This window comes from Acanthaster planci, linkage group LG21, assembly GCF_054643075.1.
Source record: "Acanthaster planci isolate LZ-2023a linkage group LG21, COTS_SCS, whole genome shotgun sequence".
Classification (NCBI taxonomy): Eukaryota; Metazoa; Echinodermata; class Asteroidea; order Valvatida; family Acanthasteridae; genus Acanthaster; species Acanthaster planci.
In genome coordinates, this window is record NC_141797.1 from 410648 (window position 1) to 429414 (window position 18767).

Genomic DNA, 18767 nt, shown 5'->3' on the forward strand with positions numbered 1-18767 from the left:
ATGGCGGGTCTATTGTCCAGTTTAAATGATGTAATAATTTGCAAAGATGGATGGACAATGGCGGGCCTGTTGTCCGATTGAATCGATGTAATAATTTACAAAGATAGGACATGATATAATTATTTGCAACGATGAAAGGACAATGGCGGGTCTGTTGTCCAGTTCAAATGATGTAATAATTTGCAACGATGGAAGGACAATGGCGGGCCTGTTGTCCGAGTGAAATTATGAAATAATTTGCAAAGAGAGATGGACAATGGCGGGCCTGTTGTCCAATTGAATCGATGTAATAATTTACAAAGATAGGACATGATATAATTATTTGCAACGATGAAAGGACAATGGCGGGTCTGTTGTCCAGTTCAAATGATGTAATAATTTGCAACAATGGAAGGACAATGGTGGGTCTGTTGTCTGGTTCAAATGATGTAATAATTTGCAAATATGGAAGGTCAATGGCGGGCCCATTGTCCAGTTCAAATGATGTAATAATTTGCAACGATGGAAGGACAATGGCGGGTCTGTTGTCCGATTGAAACGATGTAATAATTTACAAAGATAGGACATGATATAATTATTTGCAACAATGGAAGGACAATGGCGGGTCTGTTGTCCAGTTTAAATGATGTAATAATTTGCAACAATGGAAGGACAATGGCGGGTCTGTTGTCCAGTTTAAATGATGTAATAATTTGCAACAATGGAAGGACAATGGCGGGTCTGTTGTCCAGTTTAAATGATGTAATAATTTGCAACGATGGAAGGACAATGGCGGGTCTGTTGTCCGGTTCAAATGATGTAATAATTCGCAAAGATGGGTGGACAATTGCGGGCCTGTTGTCCGATTGAATCGATGTAATAATTTACAAAGATAGGACATGATATAATTATTTGCAACGATGAAAGGACAATGGCGGGTCTGTTGTCCAGTTCAAATGATGTAATATTTTGCAAATATGGAAGGACAATGGCTGGTCTGTTGTCTGGTTCAAATGATGTAATAATTTGCAAATATGGAAGGTCAATGGCGGGCCCATTGTCCAGTTTAAATGATGTAATAATTTGCACCGATGGAAGGACAATGGCGGGTCTGTTGTCAAACTGAAATTATGCAATAATTCGCCAAGATAGAAAGACATAATGCAATTATCTGCAACGATGGAAGGACAATGGCGGGTCTGTTGTCAAACTGAAATTGTGCAATAATTCACCAAGATAGAAAGACATAATGCAATTATTTGCAACGATGGAAGGACAATGGCGGGTCTGTTGTCCAGTTCAAATGATGTAATAATTTGCAAAGATGGATGGACAATGGCGGGCCTGTTGTCCGATTGAATCGATGTAATAATTTACAAAGATAGGACATGATATAATTATTTGCAACGATGAAAGGACAATGGCGGGTCTGTTGTCCAGTTCAAATGATGTAATAATTTGCAACGATGGAAGGACAATGGCGGGCCTGTTGTCCAGTTCAAATGATGTAATAATTTGCAAATATGGAAGGACTATGGTGGGTCTGTTGTCTGGTTCAAATGATGTAATAATTTGCAAATATGGAAGGTCAATGGCGGGCCCATTGTCCAGTTCAAATGATGTAATAATTTGCAACGATGGAAGGACAATGGCGGGTCTGTTGTCAAACTGAAATTATGCAATAATTCGCCAAGATAGAAAGACATAATGCAATTATCTGCAACGATGGAAGGACAATGGCGGGTCTGTTGTCCGATTGAAACGATGTAATAATTTACAAAGATAGGACATGATATAATTATTTGCAACGATGAAAGGACAATGGCGGGTCTGTTGTCCAGTTCAAATGATGTAATAATTTGCAACGATGGAAGGACAATGGTGGGTCTGTTGTCTGGTTCAAATGATGTAATAATTTGCAAATATGGAAGGTCAATGGCGGGTCTGTTGTCCAGTTCAAATGATGTAATAATTTGCAACGATGGAAGGACAATGGCGGGCCTGTTGTCTGAGTGCAATCATGTAATTATTTGCAACGATGGAAGGACAATGGCGAGCCTGTTGTCCGACTGTAATTATGTCATAATTTGCAAAGATGGATGGACAATGGTGGGCCTGTTGTCAGTTTAAATGATGTAATAATTTGCAACGAAGGAAGGACAATGGCGGGTCTGTTGTCTGAGTGAAATTATAAAATAATATGCAAAGATGGAAGGACAATGGCAGGCCTGTTGCCCGATTGGAACGATGTAATAATTTACAAAGATAGGACATGATATAATTATTTGCAACGATGAAAGGACAATGGCGGGTCTGTTGTCCAGTTCAAATGATGTAATAATTTGCAAATATGGAAGGACAATGGCTGGTCTGTTGTCTGGTTCAAATGATGTAATAATTTGCAAATATGGAAGGTCAATGGCGGGCCCATTGTCCAGTTTAAATGATGTAATAATTTGCACCGATGGAAGGACAATGGCGGGTCTGTTGTCAAACTGAAATTATGCAATAATTCGCCAAGATAGAAAGACATAATGCAATTATCAGCAACGATGGAAGGACAATGGCGGGTCTGTTGTCAAACTGAAATTGTGCAATAATTCACCAAGATAGAAAGACATAATGCAATTATTTGCAACGATGGAAGAACAATGGCGGGTCTGTTGTCCAGTTCAAATGATGTAATAATTTGCAAAGATGGATGGACAATGGCGGGCCTGTTGTCCGATTGAATCGATGTAATAATTTACAAAGATAGGACATGATATAATTATTTGCAACGATGAAAGGACAATGGCGGGTCTGTTGTCCAGTTCAAATGATGTAATAATTTGCAACGATGGAAGGACAATGGCGGGCCTGTTGTCCGAGTGAAATTATGAAATAATTTGCAAAGAGAGATGGACAATGGCGGGCCTGTTGTCCAATTGAATCGATGTAATAATTTACAAAGATAGGACATGATATAATTATTTGCAACGATGAAAGGACAATGGCGGGTCTGTTGTCCAGTTCAAATGATGTAATAATTTGCAACGATGGAAGGACAATGGTGGGTCTGTTGTCTGGTTCAAATGATGTAATAATTTGCAAATATGGAAGGTCAATGGCGGGCCCATTGTCCAGTTCAAATGATGTAATAATTTGCAACGATGGAAGGACAATGGCGGGTCTGTTGTCCGATTGAAACGATGTAATAATTTACAAAGATAGGACATGATATAATAATTTGCAACAATGGAAGGACAATGGCGGGTCTGTTGTCCAGTTTAAATGATGTAATAATTTGCAACAATGGAAGGACAATGGCGGGTCTGTTGTCCAGTTTAAATGATGTAATAATTTGCAACGATGGAAGGACAATGGCGGGTCTGTTGTCCGGTTCAAATGATGTAATAATTTGCAAATATGGAAGGACAATGGCGGGCCCATTGTCCAGTTCAAATGATGTAATAATTTGCAACGATGGAAGGACAATCGCCGGCCTTTTGTCAAACTGAAATTATGCAATAAATCGCCAAGATAGAAAGACATAATGCATATATCTGCAACGATGGAAGGACAATGGCGGGTCTGTTGTCAAACTCAAATTATGCAATAATTCGCCAAGATAGAAAGACATAATGCAATTATCTGCAACGATGGACGGACAATGGCGGGTCTGTTGTCCAGTTCAAATGATGTAATAATTTGCAACGATGGAAGGACAATGGCGGGCCTGTTGTCCGACTGTAATTATGTCATAATTTGCAAAGATGGATGGACAATGGTGGGCCTGTTGTCAGTTTAAATGATGTAATAATTTGCAACGAAGGAAGGACAATGGCGGGTCTGTTGCCCGATTGGAACGATGTAATAATTTACAAAGATAGGACATGATATAATTATTTGCAACGATGAAAGGACAATGGCGGGTCTGTTGTCCAGTTCAAATGATGTAATAATTTGCAAATATGGAAGGACAATGGCTGGTCTGTTGTCTGGTTCAAATGATGTAATAATTTGCAAATATGGAAGGTCAATGGCGGGCCCATTGTCCAGTTTAAATGATGTAATAATTTACACCGATGGAAGGACAATGGCGGGTCTGTTGTCAAACTGAAATTATGCAATAATTCGCCAAGATAGAAAGACATAATGCAATTATCTGCAACGATGGAAGGACAATTGCGGGTCTGTTGTCAAACTGAAATTGTGCAATAATTCACCAAGATAGAAAGACATAATGCAATTATTTGCAACGATGGAAGGACAATGGCGGGTCTGTTGTCCAGTTCAAATGATGTAATAATTTGCAAAGATGGATGGACAATGGCGGGCCTGTTGTCCGATTGAATCGATGTAATAATTTACAAAGATAGGACATGATATAATTATTTGCAACGATGAAAGGACAATGGCGGGTCTGTTGTCCAGTTCAAATGATGTAATAATTTGCAACGATGGCAGGACAATGGCAGGTCTGTTGTCCGAGTGAAATTATGAAATAATTTGCAAAGAGAGATGGACAATGGCGGGCCTGTTGTCCAATTGAATCGATGTAATAATTTACAAAGATAGGACATGATATAATTATTTGCAACGATGAAAGGACAATGGCGGGTCTGTTGTCCAGTTCAAATGATGTAATAATTTGCAACGATGGAAGGACAATGGCGGGCCTGTTGTCCAGTTCAAATGATGTAATAATTTGCAAATATGGAAGGACAATGGTGGGTCTGTTGTCTGGTTCAAATGATGTAATAATTTGCAAATATGGAAGGTCAATGGCGGGCCCATTGTCCAGTTCAAATGATGTAATAATTTGCAACGATGGAAGGACAATGGCGGGTCTGTTGTCAAACTGAAATTATGCAATAATTCGGCAAGATAGAAAGACATAATGCAATTATCTGCAACGATGGAAGGACAATGGCGGGTCTGTTGTCCGATTGAAACGATGTAATAATTTACAAAGATAGGACATGATATAATTATTTGCAACAATGGAAGGATAATGGCGGGTCTGTTGTCCAGTTTAAATGATGTAATAATTTGCGAAGATGGGTGGACAATGGCGGGTCTGTTGTCTGGTTCAAATGATGTAATAATTTGCAAATATGGAAGGACAATGGCGGGCCCATTGTCCAGTTCAAATGATGTAATAATTTGCAACGATGGAAGGACAATCGCCGGCCTTTTGTCAAACTGAAATTATGCAATAATTCGCCAAGATAGAAAGACATAATGCAATTATCTGCAACGATGGAAGGACAATGGCGGGTCTGTTGTCAAACTCAAATTATGCAATAATTCGCCAAGATAGAAAGACATAATGCAATTATCTGCAACGATGGACGGACAATGGCGGGTCTGTTGTCCAGTTCAAATGATGTAATAATTTGCAACGATGGAAGGACAATGGCGGGCCTGTTGTCTGAGTGCAATCATGTAATTATTTGCAACGATGGAAGGACAATGGCGAGCCTGTTGTCCGACTGTAATTATGTCATAATTTGCAAAGATGGATGGACAATGGTGGGCCTGTTGTCAGTTTAAATGATGTAATAATTTGCAACGAAGGAAGGACAATGGCGGGTCTGTTGCCCGATTGGAACGATGTAATAATTTACAAAGATAGGACATGATATGATTATTTGCAACCATGGAAGGACAATGGCGGGTCTGTTGTCCAGTTCAAATGATGTAATTATTTGAAACGATGGAAGAACAATGGCGGGCCTGTTGCCCGATTGAAATGTAATAATTTGCAAAGATGGACACTCAGGCGCAATGATTAGTAAAGAGGGAAGGACAGCGGAGGGTCTGTAGTCTGAAGTTTTTTTTCCAAACTGAAAGGACATTTAGTATTACAAGTAATAAGGTTAGCTGCAACATGCCTTGTATGAGGATCGGTATGGGAGAAAAGTCATCAGGAAGAGCTTGAGCCTGCAAATTCGCCAACATCTTCAAATGGACTTGCAATGAAACCCGGTCTTTCACGTGATCAACAACCCTGAATGTCTTTTCTTCTCCATAAAATCCTAAAGAAACTGATTAATGAAATCATCTAATTTCTTATATTAGATATTAGAAAATCGTTTACGCCTTTCATTTGCCATAAAATGAGTGTATTGGGATGCCTTCGACGAGCGTGATGAAAACATCCGAAACAATCCTCAACCGAGATTACATTCTCTTTAAAATGACCATGGTGAACGCGCTCGTCATTTTCAACAACATGACGAATGCGGTCAACAGGGTTATTGACTATAAAACGAGTGTATTGGGATGCCTGAAACGAGCGTCATTGCAATACCCCAAACGATGATTTACGAAATATTAAACCAACTGATTGCTCACCGACCTGTCAATATAGAAAATAATTTCAAATCAAACGCATCACGTCGTTTCCGAATTCTTGAGTCTACTTTTTTAATCAAAATGACCATGTTGAATGCGCTCGTCATCTTCAACAACATGACGAATGTGTTAAACCCGGTAATTTACTATTTAACAACTGTATTGAGATGCCTTAGACGAGTGTGATGATCAACCGAGTTTACTTTTCTTTAAAATGACCTTGTTGAATGCGCTTGTCACTTTCAACAAAATGACGAATGCGTTCAATCTTGTTATTTGCAACAAAATGAGTGTACTGGGTGCCCTCGACGAGCGTTATTAATGTATTCCATACGATGATTACGAAATATTAAACCAACTGACTGCTCACCGACCTGTCAATATAGAAACGAATTTCAAATCAAACGCATCACGTCGTTTCCGAAACCTTGAGTCTACTTTTTTAATCAAAATGGCCATGTTGAATGCGCTTGTCATCTTCACCAACATGACTAATGCGTTTAACCCGGTCATTTGCCATAAAACGAGGGTATTGGGATGCCTTCGACAAGCTTGGTGAAAACATCCGCAATGATCATCAATCGAGTTTACTTTTCTTTAAAATGACGATGTTGAATGCGTTCGTCATCTTCAACAACATGACGAATGCGTTTAACCCGGTCATTTACAATACAACGAGTGTATTGGGATGCCTTAGACGAGTGTGATGAAATTATCCGAAACAATCATCAAATGAGATTACTTTTTCTTCAAAATGACCATGTTGAATTTGTTCGTCATCTTCAACAACATGACGAATGCGTTTAACCCGGTCATTTACAATACAACGGGTGTATTGGGATGCCTTACACGAGTGTGATGAAATTATCCGAAACAATCATCAAATGAGATTACTTTTTCTTCAAAATGACCATGTTGAATTTGTTCGTCATCTTCAACAACATGACGAATGCGTTTAACCCGGTCATTTACAATACAACGAGTGCATTGGGATGCCTTCAACATCAGAAACAGTCATCAATCGAGTTTACTTTTTAATGAAATGACCATGTTGAATGCGCTCGTCATCTTTACCAACATGATGAATGCGTTTAACTCGGTCATTTGCCATAAAACGAGTGTATTAGGATGCCTTAAACGAACGTGATGAAAACATCCGAAACGATCATCAACCGAGTATAAGTTTTCTTTAAAATGACGATGTTGAATGCGCTCGTCATCTTCACCAACATGACGAATGCGTTTAACTCGGTCATTTGCCATAAAACGAGTGTATTAGGATGCCTTAAACGAACGTGATGAAAACATCCGAAACGATCATCAACCGAGTATAAGTTTTCTTTAAAATGACGATGTTGAATTTGTTCGTCATCTTCAACAACATGACGAATGCGTTTAACGCGATCATTTACAATAAAACGAGTGTATTAGGATGCCTTAAACGAACGTGATGAAAACATCCGAAACGATCATCAACCGAGTATAAGTTTTCTTTAAAATGACGATGTTGAATGCGCTCGTCATCTTCAACAACATGACGAATGCGTTTAACCCGGTCATTTACAATACAACGAGTGCATTGGGATGCCTTCAACATCAGATACAGTCATCAACCGAGTTTACGTTTTAATCGAAATGACCATGTTGAATGCGCTCGTCATCTTTACCAACATGACGAATGCGTTTCACTAGGTCATTTGCCATAAAACGAGTGTATTAGGATGCCTTAAACGAACGTGATGAAAACATCCGAAACGATCATCAACCGAGTTTACTTTTCTTTAAAATGACGATGTTGAATGCGTTCGTCATCTTCACCAACATGACGAATGCGTTTAACTCGGTCATTTGCCATAAAACGAGTGTATGGGATGCCTTAGACGAGTGTGATGAAATTATCTGAAACAATCATCAAATGAGATTACTTTTTCTTCAAAATGACCATGTTGAATTTGTTTGTCATCTTCAACAACATAACGAATGCGTTTGCGCTCGTCATCTTCAACAACACATGACGAATGCGCTTAACCCAGTCATTTACAATACAACGAGTGCATTGGGATGCCTTCAACATCAGATACAGTCATCAACCGAGTTTACGTTTTAATCAAAATGACCATGTTGAATGCGCTCGTCATCTTTACCAACATGACGAATGCGTTTCACTAGGTCATTTGCCATAAAACGAGTGTATTAGGATGCCTTAAACGAACGTGATGAAAACATCCGAAACGATCATCAACCGAGTTTACTTTTCTTTAAAATGACGATGTTGAATGCGCTCGTCATCTTTACCAACATGACGAATGCATTTAACTCGGTCATTTGCTATAAAACGAGTGTATTGGGATGCCTTAGACGAGTGTGATGAAATTATCCGAAACAATCATCAAATGAGATTACTTTTTAATAAAATGACCACGTTGAATGCGCTCGTCATCTTTACCAACATGACGAATGCGTTTAACTCGGTCATTTGCTATAAAACGAGTGTATTGGGATGCCTTAGACGAGTGTGATGAAATTATCCTAAACAATCATCAAATGAGATTACTTTTTTAATAAAATGACGATGTTGAATGCGCTCGTCATCTTCAACAACACATGACGAATGCGCTTAACCCGGTCATTTACAATACAACGAGTGCATTGGGATGCCTTCAACGTCAGAAACAGTCATCAACCGAGTTTACTTTTTAATCAAAATGACCATGTTGAATGCGCTCGTCATCTTTACCAACATGACGAATGCGTTTAACCCGGACATTTGCCATAAAACAAGTGTATTAGGATGCCTTAAACGAACTTGATGAAAACATCCGACACGATCATCAACCGAGTTTACTTTTTCAAAATGACCATGTTGAATGCGCTCGTCATCTTCACCAACATGACGAATGCGTTTAACTCGTTCATTTGCCATAAAACGAGTGCATTGGGATGTCTCAAACAAGTGTTATTAAAATATCCTGTACGATTATTTACGAATTATTAAACCAACTGATTGTGCACCGACCTTTCAGTATCGAAACAAATCACGTCTTTTCAAAATGACCATCTTGAATGCGCTCGTCATCTTCATCAACATGACGAATGCGTTTAACCTGGTCATTTACAATAAAACGAGTGTATTGGGTGGTCTTAAACGAGTGTGATTTAAATATCCCATATGATCATCTGTCATGTCAATATCGAAGGAAACCACGTTGTTTCCACAACACTGTGTTTGCTTTCAAAATGATTGTATTGAAAGCGTCAGCTTAAAAAACCTGCACGTCACTATCTACGAAAATAAAATCGCTCCGGAGTAATTTCGTGACGAAATCCCCAACGAGATTGGTGAATGGTATAACTTTGCTATCTTCGAAAACTAGAAAGGTGTAATTGCCGAAAATGCTGAACGCTTTCACTCGAAATCTACGGAGAGGAAATGAATACGACGTTAACCACAAAAATCCTAACAAGCGCTTTTACTTTAAAAAATGCTGGACACTGTCTTTATCTGCGAGATGCTATCTAATTACGTAATGAAGTACCTGGCAATTTGCCGAAAAACATAACTGTCATCAGCTCGAAATCATTGAAAAAATGAAATGATTTTCTTTCGCTTTTTACGAAAATAAATGGAAGCAATTTAAGAATAAATGCGCGGAAATTCAATCAAACGCTTAAACTCTGCTTTCAACGGAAATAACTGTTGCGTAATTTTATAATAAGAATTCAGCCAAATATGCTCATTTCATTTGCAAGGTAGATCACTTCGGTATCGCCGAAAAACAAATCAAAAGAATTTTCTCTCGCTCTATTTTATATTTATATGAACTCGCCGAACTACTTTACCGGGAAATACTGAATGAATTCATCTCGTTGTCTGCGAAAACTGCCAACTGATATCAACTCGTTACCTAAGAAATCGCTGAAGGCTTTGTACTTTGACATTTGCAAAAATTAAAGAAACATGCCACGTTATTTCGTAACAAAATGTCCAACAAAATTTTCTGACAGAGATAACATTATTACGCAGAAATATTTCAAAGCATTAAAAAATGAAAAAAAGTGCCTAAATTCATGAAAAAAGTGGAACGATATTCCGATTTGGCCTCGTTCTCAACAAAAACAATGAACGCTTTCACTTTGTTATCTTCAGAAATAAGATAGCAGGTAACTTCCCCACGGAATCGGAAACAAAATTGCTAAACAATTTGTACCAAATGTCTACATTGAATTCTGTCATTTATTTTACAAAATATGAAAGAGCGAGATGCAGGCCCAACAAAATCCCCGAGAATTTCATCTTATTTTTCAAACCTTGTGAGGTAGTTTTACAGTATTTGAAATCTGAACTTTCAGGAAATCTGATTTTTATCTCGCCGTTACGGAAATGAAAAACGCCCCCTTATGCACATAAATCGTCAAACGTTTACTTGCATAATAGAAAATAGTAACGGATTGCCATCTTACCTACCAAAAAGAGCTAACCGATTTATCTTATCTTAATTAAATGCCGGACGATTTCACCTCGTTGTTGAACAGTTTCCATTAATTATTTACGAAAAGAAGTGAACGATTTCAAATTATCTACCAAAACGAATTGAACGTTATCTACGAATAAAATGAAAAAGAAATGGCGAGACAAAACATACGAAGCCGGTTCCACATGCACTCCGCAAAAATGAATGATCTCAACTCATTATTTTCGCAAACAAATTGTGAAGCTATAACGATTATCTTCAAAAACATCTGAGAGGTTTAACGTTGCTCTCTTGGAAAATATTACAAAGGGATATTCTAAACCGTAATCTTGGAAAAATGTTGATGAATCTGGTTGGTTGCTCAAGTAGAAGTAGCGTAGTGTTTTAATGTATACAGTGAGGCCTAGTCAAAGGATTATAAATTAGGTTTATAGGTTTAATAATTACAGCTTAACCTTGCCACGAAGCGATGTTCTGTTGGTAAATATCAAAAATATGTACTTACCAGGCCAGCCAAGGCCTCAGTTTTTCTTTTCCCCTCTACAGCTGGAGAACAAGAAAAGACTGCATCGCTATCTGTAAGTTGTGCTTGGACGTTGATAGTAAATTGCAAATAGTAAATACTAATCGGGCCAGAAAGGCCAAGTGTTTTTTTTTCATCTCAACAGCTAAACTAGTCAGCCAGACAAGGAAGGCCTTGCCAACTCTATGTCTTGTTTGGAGAGGGGCAGCTTGTCGTTTCAAGATGGACCTGTCTTGGATGACGACAAGTGATTAGAAGTAGGAAGATCTGGCTGACAACACTTGGCTTGCTTTCCATGTGAACTCTGAAGGTAAGTTTATAAAAATTACTGATTGCAAAATATTGTTATCTGAAAATTACAACTCGGAATACTGAAGCCCCAGGTCTTCAGTCTTCAATGCAGGTGAATTTACTTATCCCGGATGTCTTGCTGATCTCCAATATATATTTTCTGAATGCACAGTTGGGGATTTCAGCTCCAAGATTATCCTTTGAAGCCGGGTGTGGATCACTGGTTGTCGCAGATTTCCACCTAAGGCACGAGGCTGTAGACTGGCTACTTCTTAAATGGCTCCCGGCAGAATTTCCATCAAGGTTTGTCTTAATTCTTGAGATTTCAGAGTAGTTGTTTTCTTTGTCTGTTGGGCAGAAAAATATTTTCCGAACCACATTTGTTGGACGTTAGAAGCTTCTGCAGTTGTACAGCGTGGAGACGTGCCAAATGTCAGGTTTATTCTTGGTCAACCAATTTACTTCCTTTTTCCTGACCTCCCAATGAATACACCCACAATGCTGTGAAAACGACTGTCATATGCTAAATCTATAGCTTATATCCCTGCATGGGAACTTCAGCTTCAACTTGACTGTCACTTTGTTCAAAGATCTCTGATCTTCCTGAATGGAAATGAATTTGGTGGTGTCCAAACGTTTCCTTAAACTTCGACCACATAAAACACTTTCAAACTATGTGTAGAGAAGAAGTAAAATTTTTCATGCAAGTCCTGTTTTCATCGTCCCTTATGTGGTTTGATTTCAATAGTCTGGGACTTCAAATCATTTCTGAATCTATCTTTACGCAGCTTCTTGAGGACTACCGAGACTGATGACAACAGTGGCTGAACGCCGACGTTTCCACCAATTAACCTGGACCCACATTTATGGCTGTCCCTACCACGGAAATTTGTGCTTAAAATCAATCAACATTCTATGTTTACACCATCAGTTCTGAAGTTGGGTGCCAGCTGAGTAAGCAAAGAATCCTTTGAAGTCATAACTGATATGTCCAATGTATATCTTTATTGCATTGCTGCCTACGCAGTTGACACAGTTACAGTAATCAGTAGTCGTTACATGGGATAGTAACAGTTTTTCTGAAATTGCGCACTGAAAAACAACGAAAGCAACTCTGGAGCGTTATAGGCGACTTGCTTTTTTCGATTTTTTCACCCTTTTTTGAGCAACGTTTGTGTCTGATTGTGGTAGGGGCCTTTCATCTGAGCTGAATAATGATAATTCTCACTTTAAGAGGAACTTAGCTGTCATTCTTTTAAGGGAGATGAGGAACTTTGCGAGCAGTTGTGGGCTCTGTTATGAAGAGAGTATTCAAAATATTTCTTTAAATAATTTCAAGCTATTCTATTAAGTACCCAAAAGCTATAAGGATCAATATCATTTGTTTTCAGTGTTTGAAAGTTCTTAAAAATCATTGGCCACAATTCAACAATAAGGATAATGTTCCACAATTGACACTGTTAACGAAAAAAAATTCTTGGCTTAGTTGTTTTTCTGCTATAGCAAATCCTAACCGAAAGAGGTGATTCACAGGAACGATTAACCTAGAACATCATGAATCTCGCTCAAACATGTACCCAGTTTTAACTTATATTTAAAAAATGGCAAAACAGATAAGTTTCAAAAGTCCATGATGACCTTTGTCATTAGTTCACGGGCGTGAGCCCAGGGGTGTGTGTTTGTAAGGGGTGTCGCCCCCATCTGCCGGTATTGTCAAATCGTGGTTCATTCTCGTATTTTGTTCTTGCCTTCTTGTATCCGACATTTGGGAGGTAGTATTGTACGGTAGCAGAGTTAGAAGAGACGAAAAACAATGACCAATTTGAGAGGAGGATTTTTAATATTAATCCGTTAGGATTTATGAAAAAATAGACAACCACAGGTGGGAAATAAACCATTGGAGGATTAACTCTGATATCAGAAATGGAAGTTATCCCATTTAAATTGCAAACAGAAGGAAAGTTTCCCAACTAAATGTCTTCTCATACTTCAGGTGAATGTAAAACAAACTTGACGTGACAAAACATGGACAAGGAAAAGAACAGGGGGGGCTGGAAATCAGACGAAAAATACACTCTGAAATTTCTCCGAGGGTTTGTTGGCAATTTTAATAACACCACCTTTCAAAATGGTCTAGCGACTCCCGTTTGTTACATATCGTAGAGAGTACTCGTTGCCCAAAACTCTCCCAACCTTAATTATACAACTCAAAGTTAAGGACCACTTTTTTGTGAACTTGTAATTTTTTCCAAGCAATGAGAGGCGTATAGTTTCTCCATATTTTGTTTGTGTAGATGGTGTTCTCATTGAATAAGAAATTAAAACTTTTCAAAACATCAAATGCATTTTTTCATGATTTAATGTAGATTTAATACCTTTGCGGAATTGTATTTGTAATAAACCAAGTAATGGATGGGGTATAAAATTATGCGGAGAGTGACTATGTCTGTATTGATAAGGGATTGCCATTTTTGTCAAACAGAAGTCTGAAAATTTGATCGATTCGTAACAAATGAGACAGTAATCAATGACCCACCTGTTGAGTTTTCCTGGTTGTGGTTGATAATGTATAAACATTGCTCAACAAAGAAATGTGTAGATTTTGTGACATCAAAAATCACCCTCTCAGTATTGTCTATTGGGTGCTATCTCATTTCGTATGATTCGATCACTTATAAATTTTTACGAGGCAATGTTAAATTGAGCTGGATAAATTAGAATGACTGTCGGCCAAATTCCAGAAATCAGAGGACCGATCAATATCTCTTTAGCACTAGCAGATCTGGGGACTCACCTAAAATTACTTGTACTTTATTAACATAATATATTCAAGGTGATGTCATGGCTCTGACGTCATAGATTCTTGTGGCGTACGTGCAGAAGCACGAAAGCTTTTCTTTTTGTTACGCTGGACCATGCCGCCGTGCTCACTGACTTTGATCAACATTTTTCACAAGATATGTTGGCGTTAACATAAGTGACTCCTGTCGATCTCCTTTGCTCTTTCATGGCTAGAAATAATACATATTTCCATCATGAGTGGCCAAGAGTTCTTTTTATTGGTTTCTTCGGGGTTTTCCTCTTGATAACTTGAGTTGAGGGACGAATAAATCATAAGACAACACCGATCAACAGACGCCAGGGCTCAAGACTCATTCATTTGAGTGCCAATGTAGCGACTACCCTCCATATCCTTCTTCACTGGTGGACGAATCACCCCCTGAGTGACACCAACAGGGCTGGACCCACTATAGCAATATTATGGGGCACCACAAAACTTGGCATTCTGATGGATTGGGGCTACAGTCGGGGCTTGTTGTGGATTTTTAGAAGAAAGGGCAATGAAATAATTCAAAATAGTTCGGCTTTCATTTTACAAAATGGGCCGTTTGTATGAGGTGCATGGACCCTACTGGCCCTCGTGGATCCGCCCGCGTTCAGTCTACCGCCACCCCACCCAGCTCGCCACAATCCATGGAGGTTTAGCATCAGCCCCGGCCTGTCGTGGAAGTTATAGTTCAACGGTTTCTGAGAAGAGCACGCATGATCATGATGCTTCCAACAAAACGGACCAAGCAGAGATTGAACCAACCGTTCAATGAGTCTTTATTGGACGAATATTTGTAGGCAAATATTTGGCATCACTTTGGAACACTAAAAATTAAAACGGAAATGTGCACGTTTTCGGGAGAACAACGAGAACTCTTGATATGTCGACATCGAAGGCAAAACAAAACTTGGAATGAAAGTGAAATAGAACCAAGGGCGGATCTAGAACTAGGTTTCTGGAAGGGGCAAAAGTATGGTGTTTTTAAACAACTTTTATTTGTGTGGGTTAGTGTTACACGCGTTTGAAAGGAAGGCAAATTCATGAAAGATTGCATATAATTTTATGGCTGATGACGACCTTTGCCCTCTCCCCTTCGATCCGTTCATGGGATATTGAGGTACGTTTTCAAGAACAGCATGAAAACTTCGAGTTTCGGCCACCCGACAGCCCCAGCAACCTTGGGTGGATGAAGAACACACGACCCAGAAAGTCAGACTTTTACTGGTGTTAGCGACATTCCCTGGTCTCCGAAAAAGTTTGCTTGAAGTGAGGATAAAGCGCGCGATTCGTGGAATCTAACATTTCCAAGGGGCTTGCTACATGAAGTTGTACCCAAACATAAAAGCAGGGAATATTTAGCAGCGCGGATTTCTGTATTCCAAGCTATTAAAACCTGTTGAGAATGCAACAATATTAAAAAGTATATTCTACCTCCCCCCCCAAACAAAAGCCTCCACTTATGACAAAATGGGCGTTGGTGGACGCCAAGCTCGCCCCCGGCAGGAACCATAACTATGATGTATAAGTACTGAATGGGCGCAATTTTCTCTAATCAAAAGGAAGTTTTTGACTTCAACACATTTTGATTTCCTTTTCGAAATAAATTATCATTTGCTTTAATTCCCCTCCCCACTAAGTTTGTCAAAACTTTAGTTAACCCTCCATTATTATAGTGCATCAGACAAGGGGCGTCTACGTATGCAAATTATATCATTACCAAGCACATACAGGCTAAAACGAGTCATTATGCCTATATGCGTAAACAGTTGCTGTTGAAGTAAACACTTCGAGTAACATATCTCTTAAATGATTCCAAAGGTACTGAGCGTGGCTAATAGTAAATCATAAACAAGTGAATACGCAGATTTGCCTTTCGGGACTATTTGCTATAAAATTGAACAGAGCTCAGCCTTCACTAAATAGTCAGAATTCTGGTCGAGCCTTTAACGGGTCGTTCCGAGTGGCCTTCCCTCCAATGGTAAGTTTCCTCCCACGTTTGTTACTAAAACAACATCACTATGCAGAATCCGCTAAGATTTATTTAAATAATGGTAGAAATCTTTTCCATGTTCCGGGGCAGTTTTGGTTCCTTATTTATGTTTGCAAAAATACTTCTGTAACTAGAAACATTCAACTAGTAGTTTACTCGTCCACCAACAGAAAAATTAAGACCATGGGATACTCCACCACGGACACTCGTGTAAGGGTTCCAGATATGGGCGATCTGCAGCATTCTTAGGAATTTAAATAACGTCGCCATAAGAACACGGGCAAACAAAACACGAAACAGATAACGTTTTTTTCAAACGTCAAGAAGCCTAAACGTTTTCACTCACGAGGGTCTCACCAAGATGCTAACGAACATTCCTGAATTTTCTTCAAGCCCAGCTGTAGTGAGGTTCCCTGAACCATGAAGAAAATTATTGGTATCGTCGTCTTCCTGACTTGCATTGGTAAGTGTCTCAAACCATCAACGATGATTCCAAAACAACATGAACAACATGTACAGCATTCAACGTGGAGATTAAGTGTGCGTGATGCAACTTATATAGTTCTAGGCTGTACGAGGACGAGCCTTTAAGACGGAGTCTTTTTCATGTTGGGGATTGCAGTTAGTTCACTCCTGTTTTCAGCTAGCATTACAGTTTTTCACCTTTTCCACCATGGCAATTAAGCAGAAGCAATGGTAATATTTTGCTTTTGCCTGCTTGCATCCGACCTTTGAGAGGCTGTATTGTATGGTGGCAGAGTTAGAAGAGACGAAAAACAATGACCAATTTGAGAGGAGAGGTTTTTAATATTAATCCGTTAGGATTTGTGAAAAAATAGACAACCACATGTGGGAAATAAACCATTGGAGGATTGACTCTGATATCAGAAATGGAAGTTAACCAATTTAAAGTTGAAAACGGAAGAAACGTTTCCTAACTAAATGTCTTCTCATACTTCAGGTGAACCTAAAACAAGCTTGGCGTGACAAAACATTTTGCAGCAAAATCCGCATAGGTTGAAATGTCTGTTTATTCTGACTTCTCAATGTTGTTTTTGTGTTCGCTTTTGGGCTGATTTCGAACCAGCCTGCAGTCCACATGTTTTTCCTCTTGAACTAAAAACAGGTTTGAGCCATGCTGTTACCTGTTATGTCTGCAGCGGCACTGGTCAGTGTGCCGACCCTTTTGATCCGTCGGCCCCTGGTATCATTGCTTACGAGTGCAGTTATGGATACATATGTGCGGTAAGTGATGGGATGTTTATTGAATGATTTGGGTAATCGCCAGGCTAAAATCATGAAGATATCCTTGGGCTTTGCGAACACCGTTGGTTATTGGGCTTTAGGCGACTCAAGTCTTCTATTAGAATGATTTGTTCCTTTCTTTTCCTCTCAGAAAATTTCAGTTGTTGGGCCAGGTCAACTGGACCAGGGCGTAACCAGGGGATGCGCCTCAAGAGGCACTTGTGAAAAGGGCGGCATAGTCGATGATTGCATCAAAGAGTATTATGGTAATCAAAGAGCAGTCGGTTGTTGCTGCACTACTTCTCTGTGTAACGCTGCAATCGCTAATGAGGTCAACCTCGTTACCATTGTCGCCATGTTGGTGGTCACTGGCTGGTTTGTTTAGGTATACCTGTCGTTATGACTTAGACCGAGACTGCTCTGTTAACCGAATACTGAGTCAACCATTAACAGCTCAGAGTCAGGCTTCTTTTCAGTTCTTTCGGAAAACGCAATTAGAGGAGTCGATGAAATCACGTCAGGTTCCAAACTATACTATGAGTTTAATATTGCTTAACGCCTGAAATTAAGAAAACATGTTTGACAATTTTGGAGTGTGTTTCAATAGCGAAATTTTATAGCACCTATCTTCAACACAAAAATACCCCTTATAGTTTTAATAAGCCATTTGCAAGTTAACTTTGAATAAAACCTGGCACTCTGAGTTATCTGATTGCACATAGACATGACAATTTGAATTCCCCAGACTAAAGACACTGTTTCTATACCTCGTGATTCGGGGCAAGCTTTTGCATAGCGACCACCATCTCTGGAATGGGCTGCCCCTTTGTGCCCTTCTTTTCCATTGAGTGTGGTTGCAAGGTGTCTCTTATGTAACTAAGGAAAAGCTTGCCCCGAATCAAGAAGTATAGCAACGGTGGCTTTAGTGTGAAAAATTCAAATTGTTATGTTCACGTGAATTTAAAGAACTCAGCGTACCAGATTTTATTCAAATGTAACTCGCAAACGGCTTATTATTAACTTCGCTTCAAAGATTTCGCAGTATTTTATACAATAATGTTATCATAAAAGAGTTAATTTCAATTCAAGCTTGAA

The 18767-nt window shown here is 39.1% G+C and overlaps 1 protein-coding gene and 1 long non-coding RNA gene across 3 annotated transcripts; both read left to right on the plus strand.

Moving 5' to 3' along the window:
• The first annotated feature begins 9142 nt into the window (after positions 1–9142).
• LOC110982330 (uncharacterized) lies at positions 9143–14729 on the plus strand. The gene is made up of 3 exons (XR_002598552.2): positions 9143–11626; positions 11780–11910; positions 12396–14729. It is a non-coding gene; the product is annotated as an uncharacterized LOC110982330 (long non-coding RNA).
• Positions 14730–16264: 1535 nt separating this feature from the next.
• On the plus strand, positions 16265–18276 carry LOC110982368 (uncharacterized). 2 transcript variants are annotated; one of them, XM_022240722.2, is made up of 4 exons: positions 16265–16415; positions 16821–16890; positions 17554–17672; positions 17824–18276. In XM_022240722.2, exons 2-4 carry the CDS (start codon positions 16848–16850, stop codon positions 18055–18057), a joined length of 396 nt encoding a protein of 131 aa, XP_022096414.1. In that variant the 5' UTR covers positions 16265–16415; positions 16821–16847; the 3' UTR covers positions 18058–18276. The 2 variants fall into 2 exon arrangements, with proteins under 2 accessions (XP_022096414.1, XP_086987434.1); XM_087131308.1 differs by having other exon boundaries at positions 16287–16415; positions 16826–16890.
• The last annotated feature ends 491 nt before the right edge of the window (positions 18277–18767 follow it).